Source organism: Equus caballus, chromosome 2 (assembly GCF_041296265.1).
Source record: "Equus caballus isolate H_3958 breed thoroughbred chromosome 2, TB-T2T, whole genome shotgun sequence".
Taxonomy (NCBI): domain Eukaryota; kingdom Metazoa; phylum Chordata; class Mammalia; order Perissodactyla; family Equidae; genus Equus; species Equus caballus.
This window is the reverse complement of record NC_091685.1, coordinates 7,793,772-7,807,857: the sequence shown is the minus strand read 5'-3', so window position 1 is coordinate 7,807,857 and position 14,086 is coordinate 7,793,772. Positions and strand designations below refer to the sequence as shown.

General features: G+C 37.6%; 1 protein-coding gene across 6 annotated transcripts in view; it reads right to left on the bottom strand.

Moving 5' to 3' along the window:
* Positions 1-14,086, bottom strand: part of EPS15 (epidermal growth factor receptor pathway substrate 15) — a 129,597-nt gene that overhangs the window by 12,620 nt on the left and 102,891 nt on the right. For all 6 annotated transcript variants that reach the window (XM_023630074.2, XM_023630082.2, XM_023630059.2 and 3 more), the window contains exons 19-21: positions 11,958-11,993; positions 10,200-10,336; positions 5,959-6,028 (exon numbers count right to left, since the gene is read on the bottom strand). In XM_023630074.2, the coding sequence (XP_023485842.1) occupies positions 5,959-6,028; positions 10,200-10,336; positions 11,958-11,993 (243 nt within the window). The remainder of the gene's footprint in view (positions 1-5,958; positions 6,029-10,199; positions 10,337-11,957; positions 11,994-14,086) is intronic.

Below are 14,086 nucleotides of genomic sequence, written 5' to 3'. Positions count from 1 at the left end.
CTCAAGCTCACAGAAAACTTTCAAGAGATACTCATAGATAATCTGAGGTGTAGATGTTGGTCATCAATAAACGATCCACTTTCTCAAGCTGGTCTCCAATTCACTCACTCACTCACTGACCCACTCATCCACTCAGGTTTACTAAGCATCTATTATGTCCAAGGCTAGGTACTGGGGATTTAGAGGGGAATAAGACACAACACCTACCTCCAAGGAACTCCTGATTTAACTGAGGGATATACACGTGCACAGTAAGTGTTAAGGTTCAAAGAGCAAAGGAGAAGCAACACCTAGGTTTATGAGGAAGAAGCAAAGAAGTCTTCACAAAAAAGGTTTCACTTTCTTTTACTTGTGGACAGAACGGAGGTGGGAGAAGAGGGAGACATACACACACTATACACAAATACAGTCATGAGCTACATAATGATGTTTCAGTAAGTGACAGACTGCGTATACGACAGTGGTCCCATGAGATTAGTACCATGTGGCCTAGGTGTGTAGTAGGCTATACCATCTAGTTTTGTGTAACTAAACTCTATGATGTTCACACAACAAAATGACCTAATAAGGCATTTCTCAGAATATAGCCCCTTTGTTAAGTGACGCATGACTGTACACAAATACACACCTGCTCATGCACACACATTTTTTTCATTCAAACAGTTAAGTGGTGGGACTGGCTCGGTGGCACAGCAGTTAAGTTTGCGCACTCTGCTTCAGTGGCCTGGGGTTCGCTAGTCCGGGTCCTGGGCAGGGACCTATGCACCACCTATCAAGCTAAACTGTGGCGGCGTCAAACATACAAAATAGAGGAAGATGGGCACAGATGTTAGCTCAGGGCCAGTCTTCCTCAGCAAAAAGAGCAAGTTTGGCAGCAGATGTTAGCTTGGAGCTAATCTTCCCCCCCACCAAAAAAAAAAAAGTTAAGTGGCCTTGAAGAGACAGTTATGGTCTGTGGTTTGCGGAAATGGAGAAAATTAGAGAAAAAACATGAAAGAAAGCAGAGGCTAAGAACAGTAAAATATATGAACATCTATGTGCTTAGCCTGAGTCATTGTCTATAAAAACAAAGACCTACTTTGTATTTTACTACTGCTGGTGTCAAAGATGCTCTGGGGAGGCCATGAGCTCCCTTCTACATCCTCAGGATGTTATAAAGCTTTGGTTAAGAGCTGGAAAGATTGTGCACTTTCCGAGTCAGGCGTCAGTAAAATAGTCCATGTAAAAAATTTTCTGACACTGGAACTAATCTCATTTATAATGAAGTGGAAAAAGAACTTTTACAAAAGTCAAGACAAAAATCTCTCTCTGTATTGTCCCTATTCCACTTGGAACTAACAAAAAGTATACTACAAGTAACAGTTTGTGTTTGGAAACCATTAAATTAAAAAGTAGTAGTAGTAGTAATAATAATAGCAGCTACCATTTACTGTGATAGGAACCACAATAAATACTTTAACATACATTATCTCATTTAATCTACACAACAAACCATGAGGTATAATTATCAACCTCATTTTATAGTTTAGGAAACTGAGACTAAGAAAACCTAAGGAACTACAACTTTATCTGAATAAGTTCAGGCAGTTAGACTCAAGCACCCACGTTCTAATCACGACAACCCCTCCCCTCTGCAGACTGTTTATGTTTGCAATCAATTCAAAGTCTTAGGACAATGTGGCAGACGTTGAGACAAATCATCGGTTCATTTCTTCAGCAGTGAATTGCTAAGTGTCTGCCATGTCCCAGAAGCTTGAGGGTAGAAGAGTAGGGATACAACCAAGATTCCCAGGTCTCTACTTGGGCAACTGAGTCGATGGTAGTACTATTAACAGAGATGGGACATCCAGAAGATGTCTAGTATGGTTTTATATTTCACAGGGTGGACAACTTTACTTTCAGACATATACCTGTGACACATTATGTAAAAGATCATCAAATGTATATACATATACAGGCGAGCCCCAGGGCCTAGTGGTTAAGTTCAAGGCACTCCACTTTGGCGGCCCAGGTTCAGTTTCCAGGCACAGACCTACACTACTCTATTAGTGGCCATGGTGTGCTGGCAGCTTACATACTAAAAAATAGAGGCCAAGAGTGGCATGGATGTTAGCTCAGGGCAAATCTTCCTCAGCAAACAAATATATACACACACACACACACACACACACACACACACACATATAATATAAATAATATATATTAATAATATAGACTAAATAATATACATAATATATAAATGATAATAAAAATTATACACACATACACACATATCTGGAGCACAAGGCTAGTGACTTAGACTTGTGGTTAGTAAAACAATCAAATGTTAAGAAAGACAACTCTGGCAGTCATGTAGATGATGGACTGGGAGGTAAAGAGACTGGAGGCAATTTAGTATCATAGTCTGGGTAAAACATGATGAGGACCGAAACAAAGCTGAGCATAAGGAGGAAGAGACACAGTCCATTTGGGGATTAAAAAAACAGGACTTGGCAATTTATTGGAGGTGAGGAATGACAGAGAAGAAGTCAGGGATGATTGGCTCGAGGTCAGTAATAGTGTCATTAATACAGAAAGAACGTAGGAGGAGGTAAAGACTTGCTTTTTGTTTTTTTCATACTATATTTTGAAGGAGAGACTAATTAGAAAAGATGATTACTTCAATTTTAAGCATTGTTAAGCATGACACCTAAAAGGAAATATCCAGCAGGTAACTTGAAGGTACTGGAGGCTCAGAAGAGAATTCAGGACTAGAGGACTAAATTGGAGTCATCAGGAAATAAGCTGTCGTTGAAGGCACAGAACTGGACAATGCCACCATAGTAAGTTAGTATTCTGAGAAGAGTAGAAGCACCAGGCTAAATACAAAACTAAAAAGATAACCTCTACTCTTCAGCTTTTCTCCAGGACACTGAGATTATTCTCTTGCTCCTGTTTTGAATAAAAGGAGACATCTGTCCCAGATACCTCCTGGGAGCAAGCCATCCTGAGGCAACAGAGACCAGCACAACACAGGGCAACAGGAAAATCTTTTAGAACACACTAGATGAGCAGTTCTCAAAGTGTGGTCCACGGACCCCAGAGGTCCCAAGGCCCTTTCAGGGAAGTCTGTAAGGTCAAAACTATTTTCAGAACATGAAGATGTTACTTATCTTTCTCACAGTCCTGAGCTCTGCAACAATTTTGCAAAACCAGTGGTGGGGAAAACTGCTGATGCCTCAGGGGGAATCAAGGCGGTGGCACCAAACTGTCCTGGCTGGTAGCCACTCTAATTCTTCACCATCACAAACTTGCAGGGGGGAGAAAAAGGCCAATTGTAACTAAGAACGTTGGTCCTTGATGAATCAATAAAAATTATTAGTTTTAATAAATTGTGACGTTAGGTACACATCTTTTTAAAATTCTGAGCAACAAAATATGCATAAAGCAGTTCTGCTGAGTACCAACAGACAGTTATCTGGAGGAAGAGCACTTGCATGATGATCTGAGAAACAAGTTGAACTAGCTGCTTTTTTCATGGAACGCCATTTCCACTTGAAAAAAGTGACAGATAAACAAGGGTTATTCAGATTTGAGTATTTGGCAACATTTCCTCCAAAATAAAGAAAGTTGAGTCTACCACTTTAAGGAAAAAGATGAGATTAGAGACATAAATCAGCATACAGATGGTATGTAAAGCCACGAAACCAAATGAGATCCCCGAGGGAGCACAGACCGAGAAAAAAAGAGGTCCAGGGTCTAAAACTTAAAGCAACACAACATAAAGAAGTTGACGAAAAGCAGAAGTATCAGCAAAGGAGACACAAGGAATGGCCAAAGGGGTTGGTGGAAGATCAAGACCGCATCCGGATGTGGGTCCATCTATCACTACTTCTTGAACTTCGTAAAACAGCTTCCTCGCTCCATGTCTTGATTTCCTTGTCTGTACAATAACACCAATTATCTCACGCAGTTGCCGTGAGAACTAAATGAGACCAAGTATGTACGAGAAAATGGAGTGCCGGAACCATGCAACTGCTCAATAAGTGGCATCTATTATTATCATGATTAACAACAATAAATCTTAGCCCCCTCCCAGGCTACTATAGTCATTTATCCTACCACTTTATAGGACATGACCTGGGAACTGGAACTGAAAGAGAAGACTAACAAAGGCAATAGAAACTTTCTACAGTAAGGCTGCAATCAACCACTTCAGCCTTAACTTGTCTATTTCTCTATCTATAAACAAGCTTTATCAACATGTCTGGGTTTTTTTTAAAGATTTTATTTTTCCTTTTTTTTCCCAATGCCCCCAGTACATAGTTGTATGTATTTTAGTTGTGGTATGTGGGATGCCGCCTCAGCACAGCCTGATGAGCGGTGCCATGTCTGCGCCCAGGATCCAAACCGGTGAAACCCTGGGCCGCTGAAGTGGAGCGCGCGAACTGAACCACTCGGCCATGGGGCCGGCCCCTGGTTGTTTTCTTGAACATGCCTACATGTCCTGCCTCCATTCCTTGCTCATGCTACTCTGTTCGCTTTACATATTCTCTTTCCATATCTACTTATTAAAAATCCTAGCCCATTCTTTCAAGGCATACCACAAAAGCAACCTTCTGCTTTGAAGTCATTCATGATTTATCCCAAATAAAGGTGACCTCCCTTTCCTTTAAATTTTTGCAACTTTAATGAATTCTCAAAGCACTTGTCATTCCTTAGTGTAGGCAATCAGGAGTTCATCATAAATGTATTAACTTTTCATTTTATTCTCTTAGGTTATCCCTTCTAATCATACAATATCTCCGGCAATATATTATTTTATCAGTTCAAGCATGAGAGTCTAAAACAGCAAATGTATTTTAAAAAGATATAATTTAACTACTATTACTAGAATAAGCCTTTTAGAAATCTTATTTGCTACCATTCTAAATGTTGGTTTAAATCAATACCCAGGACTACATTAAATCTTTTCTATAAATCTGCTTTTTACATTCCTTCTTGCTATTCATTTAGGAAGCTAATTTTCAACCTGAAAACAAATCACACACACTGCTAAATCTCATCTTGTTACAATTTGTACAAGAAATCCAAATTGTGAAGGCACTTCTACTAATTGTTGTTTTTGCTCATAATCCTCAATTTGCCACAATCAGCAAATTTATGTGCTGAATAACTCACCCCTATTTTCATGTGGAAAAATAAAGCATCTTATTTTCAGCATGATATTTACATGTTTTGAGACCACTTTCCTCTAACTCCCTGCTCTCCTACACAATAGCTGGCCTGTTTGCTTAATTTTTAAATGAACAGAGAGAAACAAGCGGAATTACTTAGTCGAAAAAGCATTAGATTCTGTCAGACTTCGGTTTGAATCTTGGCTTCACCTGATTAAAATCTAGTAAGCTGTATAATCTTGATCAAATGACTTAATGTTCTGGTCCTCAGTTTCCTGATCTTTAAAATGGGAATATTACTTAAAAGGATATTGAAACAATAAATGGAAAATGAGACACCATAAATAAGGCAGGAAGACTGGATGCTGGAATAACATTTAGCTTTTCTCTGCATTATTAAGAAAACCTAGCCACTATTTGTAAAACTATTATCATTACCTACTGGAAGCCACTAATTTTTAACTTAGGCCAAGATCCTTAAGAGCCAATGTTGACTTTGAAATTGCTAAGCAACACTGCCTTTTATAAAGCAAAAATACTTTTATTGGCTTTACCGATATTGGCTACAGTAAATGCTAGTAAGATATTTAACATCAACAATAAATGAGATAATGAATGATAAGTAGAAAGTGATACACAAACATTTATCATTATTGTTACTAGTAGATTAAATTGGATATAACTGTGTGATAATTTTAAAGCTATAAGTAAGTAAATAGGACAAATATATTTGGAGAGCAAAAAAGCTTTAAAAAAAGGGTAATGTTTACTGTCCAAAGAAACTGATAAATTATTTCCTTACCTGAATCACTAGCTGCAACAACAACTGTTCCACCAGGAGCAAAAGGATCATTGTGCTTCAATGTTTCTACCTAAACAAATTACACAGAACCATGATTGAGAGAGGCAATTTATAGCTGAAGCCTCACTGCCACACCAAAGAAAATATTTATAAACTCTAAATTAATTAAGGAATACAAGGCATCAGGAACAAATGTTCCCCACTATTGATTTGCAATCTTATTAAATCAAAAAGATATATATCATTTTCCAATCCTCTTTTTGTGAAATATAACATCCATTCAGGAAAGAGTATGAAACATATGTACAATTTAATAAATAAGTATCAAGTGAATATCCGTGTAATCATCTCCCAGGAAACTGCCAACACCTCAGAAGTCTTCATGTGCCTCTCCCCAGTCACAACTCATCTCTGCTCTGTACAGATAGTTACTATCCTGACTCTGGTGGTATTCATTTCTTCATAATTTTGCTACCTGTATAGATACACACTATTTTAACTTTTTATTTTGAAATATTTTAGATTTCTGAAACAGTTGCAAAGATTATACAGAAAGTTCCCATATACCCTTCACCCAGCTTCCTCTAATGTTAATGTCTCATATAATCATGGTACATCTATTAAAACTAAGGAATTAACGCTGGTACAAAACTATAAACTACAGACTTTATTTGAATTTCAACAGCTTTTCCATTAATCTCCTTTCCCTATTCCAGGATGGCATGTTGCATTTAGGAAGCATACTATTCTAACTCTTAAATATCCTAGTACTTACATAAGAAAACGCTAGATTTCCATTTTCTAATTGTTACCTAAAAATAATTCTAGTATTCTGCCTCCTGAAGGAAACACACAGGCCTGAGAGACAGAGAGTGAGCGAGGGTAAGCATGCAAGTGTGCTTCCTGCTAAAAAGATCCCGCCACTTTCAATAACAAGCCATGTAAAAATCTGGACCGAGTGGCAAGGGTGAGTGGCTACAAAGAGTGAGGTCTTTACCACACACCAGAGATTCCTGCTACTGAATTGTCTTCCTACTTTACTTTAGTTTTTAATCAGAGTCAAACAAATTGTAATTTAGGAAGATGACGAACTTTCTCTTTCTGGCATAAGGCTCTTTTTAAGAGGCCAGCCAAAAGTCTCGGCAGACAGTTGGGTGTGAAAAGAGTTTGGAATATTTATCTCCTACTCTGACTCATGGCTATCAATGTCCCTGGTATTACAAGCTTTATTTGTAATCATGAAGAAAGCGGATATTACAATGTCAAAGGATACTGCAGAGCTCAATTTATAAATTTCTAATTAAAACAAATGTATTTGAAAAGAGAAAAGTAATGCTAACCAGGATTTCTAGTATATTCTCTCTTTATAGAAGAGGATCCATTAAAACTACCAGCAGAAAGAAGTAATTAATACTAATGAAGTTTTTAGAACTGAAAATGATAGTATTTAACTAATGCCAATGTATTATTCTAAAACTAGCACTCTATCTTATACTCTTGATTACATCAGCTGAATGAATAAACAGCAATCGAAGAAAAAAAATTAAGCTGGTCTGTATAGCAAAGTAACTTTTCATAGTTCCTAACAGTCAAAATACCAGTGTGAGAGACAGCCACTAACATGATAACTTAAGTCACCAAGTATTACTGCTTCTTTTCAACTTTAAGAGAAGGAAAAACTACCAGGCCTGTTTTTTTTTGTTTGTTTGTTTGTTTTAAGATTGGCACCTGGGCTAACAACTGCTGCCAATCTTTTTTTTTTATTTTTTTCCTGCTTTATCTCCCCAAACCCTCCCTGTACACAGTTGTGTATCTTAGCTGCAGGTCTTTCTAGTTGTGGGATGTGGGACGCCACCTCAACGTGGCCTGACGAGTGGTGCCATGTCCGTGCCCAGGATCCAACCCTTGGCCGCCGCAGTGGAGCGCGCGAACTTAACCACTCGGCCATGGAGCCGGCCCCCAGGCCTGGCTTTTAATGATAGATTGCAGATTTTATTTGCCATTACAGCAAGAAAGAGAAAAAGCTTGCCTACGTGCATGTCAGGTTTAATTACTATTCCTTCATCACACACGGTGGTTACTCTAAAAACAGGCCACTGGGATAGGAAGGGGAACAGGGTAAAACTGTGCAGCTCACAAAGGAGTAAGTGGCACAAAACTCTCTTCAGTTTGATAATTAGGCAATTTAGTACACAAAAACAATTTTCATAACTAAAATTCAGATGGTATGATTTTACAGAGTTGTGTTTCAAAATCCTCCCACAAGGTCACCTAATTTATCACTGAAATTCTCTCTCTCCTACATCAGCTCTCCACTCCCTGCTTTGATGGAATGACAGCACCCACACAATGGGGACAGTAGGAAATGACAGTTGTTTGTTTTGATTTGGTTTGGTTTTTTAAATTATGTCCCTCTGAGAGCAGAGACCAGCCTTGAGGGAATAGGAAAGACTTTTGGGCAGAGATTAATGTCTGGAGGCACAATCAGAGGCCTGTTTGAAAAGAAAGATGATCATAAAAAACAGAGGCTTTGCAGCCAGGAGGAATGACATTTCAATCTCTAGACTAGAGTGGTGAAGACTTCAGATTTTGGTCAGATAGACCAGAGTTTGAATCCAGTTCTACCACTTCTTAACTTACTACCACTTAACCGAAATCTCATCTACTTTATCTCAAAATGAGGATAACAACATGAACCTCACAGAATTACTGTGAAGACTAAATGAGGGAACACATGAAAAGAGCTTAGCACCATGCCTGGCACAGAGAACAGATTAGATAAATGTAGCTATTATATTGCGAATTTGGTTTTATTTTTTTGATGAGGAAGATTGGCCCTGAGCTAGCAGCCCTGCCAATCTTCATCCACTTTGTATGTGAAACACTGCCACAGCATGGCTTGTTTTCTTTTTAATGGAGAAATTTAGAGCTGTCAGCAACGGCGACGTTGCTTTCAAAAACTGGGGAGAAAAGAGAAAAAGCAAGCAGAAAGGATGGCAGAAAAACTTCACCAGGGGAGAGGAACAGGAGAAACTTGTTTATTTTTATATTAGGAAGAGCTGCTTTGGCTTTCTTGTTCTTTAAATGATAAGAGTAGAGAATTAGAGGAAAAGAATTCAGGTTGCAGCGAATTTTAGAAGAATTTGGCACATGGGTCCACACTAAAAACTAACTGTTGTAGGAAAACACAGTATCCAGTAGCCTGTGGAAACCACAAATATTCAGTTACAGAGGCATTTGCTCAGTTTTACATCAATGGAAAATACCGGTTGTTGGCCAAGAAGCTTTTTACCGAATACAGTAAGGAAGCAATTCAAGAATATCAAAATCTATTATCTTTTAAAGAATCGATTACTCTTTCAAGGAAATATTCTTTTGTTTAAGAAGTTTATTGGAAGAACACAGGGTAGCCCACAGACTGGGAGTGGGAAGAAGCATCAGGCTCAGAAAGGAGAGTCCCAGGCATAATCGAACAGACAAGGCAGGATGGGGCCACCTGGCAAAAAGCAGCTCCATGGTATTTTTTCTTGTCTTTTTTTTTTTTTTTTTAAAGATTGGCACCTGAGCTAACATCTGTTGTCAACCTTCTTTTTTCTTCTTCTTCTTCTTCTCCCCAAAGCCCCCCAGGACATAGTTGTATATTCTGGTTGTAGGCCTTCTGGTTGTGCTATGTGAGATGCCGCCTCAGCATGGCATACCTACTACCTCACAAGGCTGATGTGAAGATTAGAAAGAATGAATGTAAAACACACACAGAAGTACCTGGATCATAGTATCTAATAGTGATTGCTGTAGTATGTATGTTCGCAAGAGAGTCTGACATTTAGTGGGAATTTGTACTTTTTTTACAAGATTAACATTCCAGATGTGTCTATAAAATAAATGATTTTATTTTTCTAAAACATCAATGATGTTCCTTTTAAATTTATTTTCATTATTTCAATAAGGCATACGAAACATTTCTGAAAAGCTTTACTTAAGATTCATTTACGGATTTCCAATAATTTATTTTAAATCTCACCAATGAGACATTTGGTCTTCTGAAGGATGAGCTGGCTTTCTGGATAAGTTATTCCAGTCAACTGTGAAACATCAGTCTGAATCAAAATCTAGATGGGCCACAGGAGGCCGAAATTTCTATATGGCCCATTAGAAGTAATCTAAAAGAGGATTCTTCCATCACTGTTTACTTCAAGAAACTCAGTTAGGACACTTGTTATCCATTTCACCCTCCCACTTACCGATGTATTACTGCTATCGCTGGTTGCACAGAAAGGGTCAGTACTTGAAGTGGCAAAAGGATCAGTAGAAGACTGCTTGAAGAAACAGTCAGATGCAAATGGATCTGAACCTTTGAAAGGATCACCTCCAAACGGATCTAAGAAAATACAGCACAAACATAAGAGACTATTAACTATTACACTAAATTTCCTGTCACCTGAAGGCATAACTGCCTCAATTAAAAGACATCTTGAACTCCTGCAGAATCTAAGGTGCTTTTATTATGACTATTAATCATAAAAAAAGTAGAGACAGTTGCACCTAGTTACATAGGTCTTTTTGTTCTTGTTGAGGAAGATTCACCCTGAGCTAACATCCGCTGCCAATTTTCCTCTTTTTTTTTTTTTTGTATGTGAGCTGCTGCCAGAGCAAGGCCACTGACAGGCAGGTGGTTTAGGTCTATGCCTAGGAACTGACCCCGGGCCAACAAATCAGAGCAAACCAAACTTAACCACTACGCCACTGGGGCTGGCCTCTTTTTTTTTCTTTTTGTATGTGAGCCACTGTCACAGCATGGCCACTGACAGACGAGTCGCGTAGATCCACACCTGGGATCCAAACCTGGGGCGCTGAAGCGGAGCACATCCAACTTAACCACTAAGCCACCGTGGCTGGCCCTAAATGGTTTTAATGAACATTCTTTCCTACTTGGTCATCGTTAACCCAAAGCAAATCAATAATTCCAACACTTACTACTCAAATGTTACCTGTGTGCTAGGTTTAATAATTCCTCTAAGCTGGTAATTCTAATTTTGGGTGGGGATCACAGATTCCTTTGTGGCTTTGATAAAAGATACAGAGTCTTTCACCTAATAAACTTATTTTTTTTTAATTAGCATATAATTTCAAGGGGTCCCATTTTAATTTAAAAAAATTATTTTTTTCTCCCCAAATCCCGCAGTACATAGTTATATATTTTAGTTGTGGGTCCTTCTAGTTGTGGCATGTGGGACGCCGCCTCAGTGTGGTCTGACGAGCAGTGCCATGTCTGCACCCAGGATCCAAACCAGCAAAACTCCAGGCCGCCAAAGTGGAGCACGCAAACTTAACCACTCGGCCATGGGGCCAGCGCCATGGGGTCCCATTTTAAAACCCTTATTCCATGCTATCACAACTAAGGAAACAACAACAAAAAGTTCTAATTGTATTTCTCTCCCTGAGCTGAAGGGAAATGGTCAATAGTTTGGAACTGGTTTGGGAAGCATAACTAAATGGTACACAAGATTTGCTTTATTCTAACACAAAAATTCCAGAGAAAGAGTATCTTAAAAAGTCTGACATATAGTAATTCTTTAAGATGTTTCCTTTTCCCTCATTCATATGAATAGGCTGTAAGCTTAGGAAAACAGAAGTTCTAAACCCTGAAGTAGTGTAGATCGTTATACTCATTTAATCCTTGGCTAACAAGGAGAAATCAGTCTAAATATTATTAAAAGCATCAAAGTATAAACACTAACGTCGTTTTTAAAAGAGTAAAACTGACAGTTTACAAAGCAAATTCACAAGAATCTACCACTTTCTGAAAATACCACATACAACATCAAGTGGGGCCTTAGATCAGTTTCAAAACTGAATAAAAAGGTAGTCCATTTCCTGTAACTACCCAACTGTGATCTCTCATTCCTAAATACAACAAAAGTTTATAATTAAGCAGAACCAGACTAAAACTACATGGACCTCAATAATATAGTGACTAATTTTTCCAAAAGTATACTAACCAATTTTCCCAAAAGGATCATCTTTGAAAGGATCACCTGTGATAAAATAAATAAGCAGAAATCAAAATAACAATATTCACTGCTGTGACACCATTACTGAAAGGGTAACTTTAAAACAAAAGCAAAGTTTCTCAGAGCAAAGTTTGTTTCACTAACTCTATCAAAGCATATGAAACAATGAATGTCATCTACCTCCAGGAAATACTTAAATAATAAAGAATAAAGACAGAACATCAACACACCTCATAAAAGAGGCAACATTTAATTTGAGTCAAAATTTAATTATACTTACCCTTTGATCACAATCTGAGGTTCCAGATGGAAGGGAAAAGACAAGCACAAGAGCAAGAATTTTACTAACAAAAATCTCTACCCTTCACAAGAGTAATGGATGGGTATTACCATCACCACTTCAGAAACGAAAGATGCTGAGACTCACTGAAGTAAAAAAAAAACTCTTACAGAATTGAAGAGTCTGAAACACACCCTTCCATTTATGGTCATTTGATTTTTGACGAGAGTGCTAAGAAAATTCAAAAGGGAAAGAACAGTCTTTTCAACAAATGGTGCTGGGAAAACTGGATATCTATATGCAAAAGAATAAAAATAAAGTTGGACCCCTATCTCACACCATATACCAAAAGTAATTCAAAATGGATCAAAGATCTAAATGTAACAGCTAAAACTACTAAACTCAGAAGAAACCATAACGGCAAATCTTCACGACTTTGGATTTTAGATGTGACATCAAAAGCGCAGTGACAAAAGAAAAAACAGATAAACTGGACTTCATCAAAATTAAAACAACACAAAATACAAGAAAATATTTGCAAATCATATATTTGATAGGGGTCTTGTATTCAGAACATGTAAAAAACTCTTACAAGTCAAAAATAACAAGTCAGACTTCCCAATTAAAAAGTGGGCAAATTATTTGAATAAACATTTCTTCAAAGAATATATGAATGGCCAAAAAGCACATAGAAAGATGCTCAACAACGTTAGTCATTAGAGAAATACCAATCAAACTCACAGTGAGATACTACCTCATACCCACTAGGATGGCTACCACCAAAAGGATAGATGACAAGTGTTGGTGAGGATAAGGAGAATCTGCAACCCACATACACTTCTGGTAGGAATGTAAGTGGTACAAACACTTTGAAAAACAGTCTGGTGTCCCTCAAATGATAAACACAGAGTTACCGTATGAACTGATATATAATCAGGAGAAAGAAAAACATATATCCACGCAAAAACTTGTACATAAATGTTCATAGCAACATTATTCACAACAGCCAAAAAAGTGGAAACAACCCAGATGTCCCTCAACCAATGAGTAAGTAAAATGTGAAATATCCATCCAATGGAATATTATTCATCAATAAAAAGGAATGAAGTAAGAAAACATACAACACAAGTGAATCTTGAAAATATTATAGCAAGTGAAAGAAGCCAGATGTAAAAGATAACATACTGTATAATTCCATAAATAGGCAAATCTACAGAAACAGAAAGTAGATTAATGGTTGCCTAGAGCTACAGGTTAGGAGAATGGGAAGTGACTTCTAATTGGTATGGAGTTGCTTTATGGGGTGATAAAAAACATTCTAAAATTAGATTTTGGTGATTATACAACTCTGTGATATACATGTGATGTACGTGTACAATTTAATATATCTTTTAACACTTTATATATCTCAATAAAGATTTTTTAAAAAAGAGTTCTAATATCTAGACTCATTTCTGCCATGACTCTAAGCAAGTTATTTTATCTATGTGCCTCAGTTTCCCATCTTTAAAACTGATATAAACTGACTTATCAGTTTCACAAATTGATTTTGTAAATAAAAAAATGCAAAAAGAGCTTTGACACAAGTGATATTTAACACAGTTTACACTGACATCAGATATTTTAACTTACTAAATTACATTTCTTCAATAAGACCGTAGGCAGTTTAAGGGCAGGGACCAGAGAAATACTCTGACTTTCACTGTTTCAAAACCATGGTATTGGTACTTTTAAGTAAATAATTGCTGGTTGACTTAAGAGGGCCCAATCTCCTCTTCTGGTCCCTAATACCTTTCTTATGGTCCTTATTCTGAAGAAGAAACATATCCTTAATCAG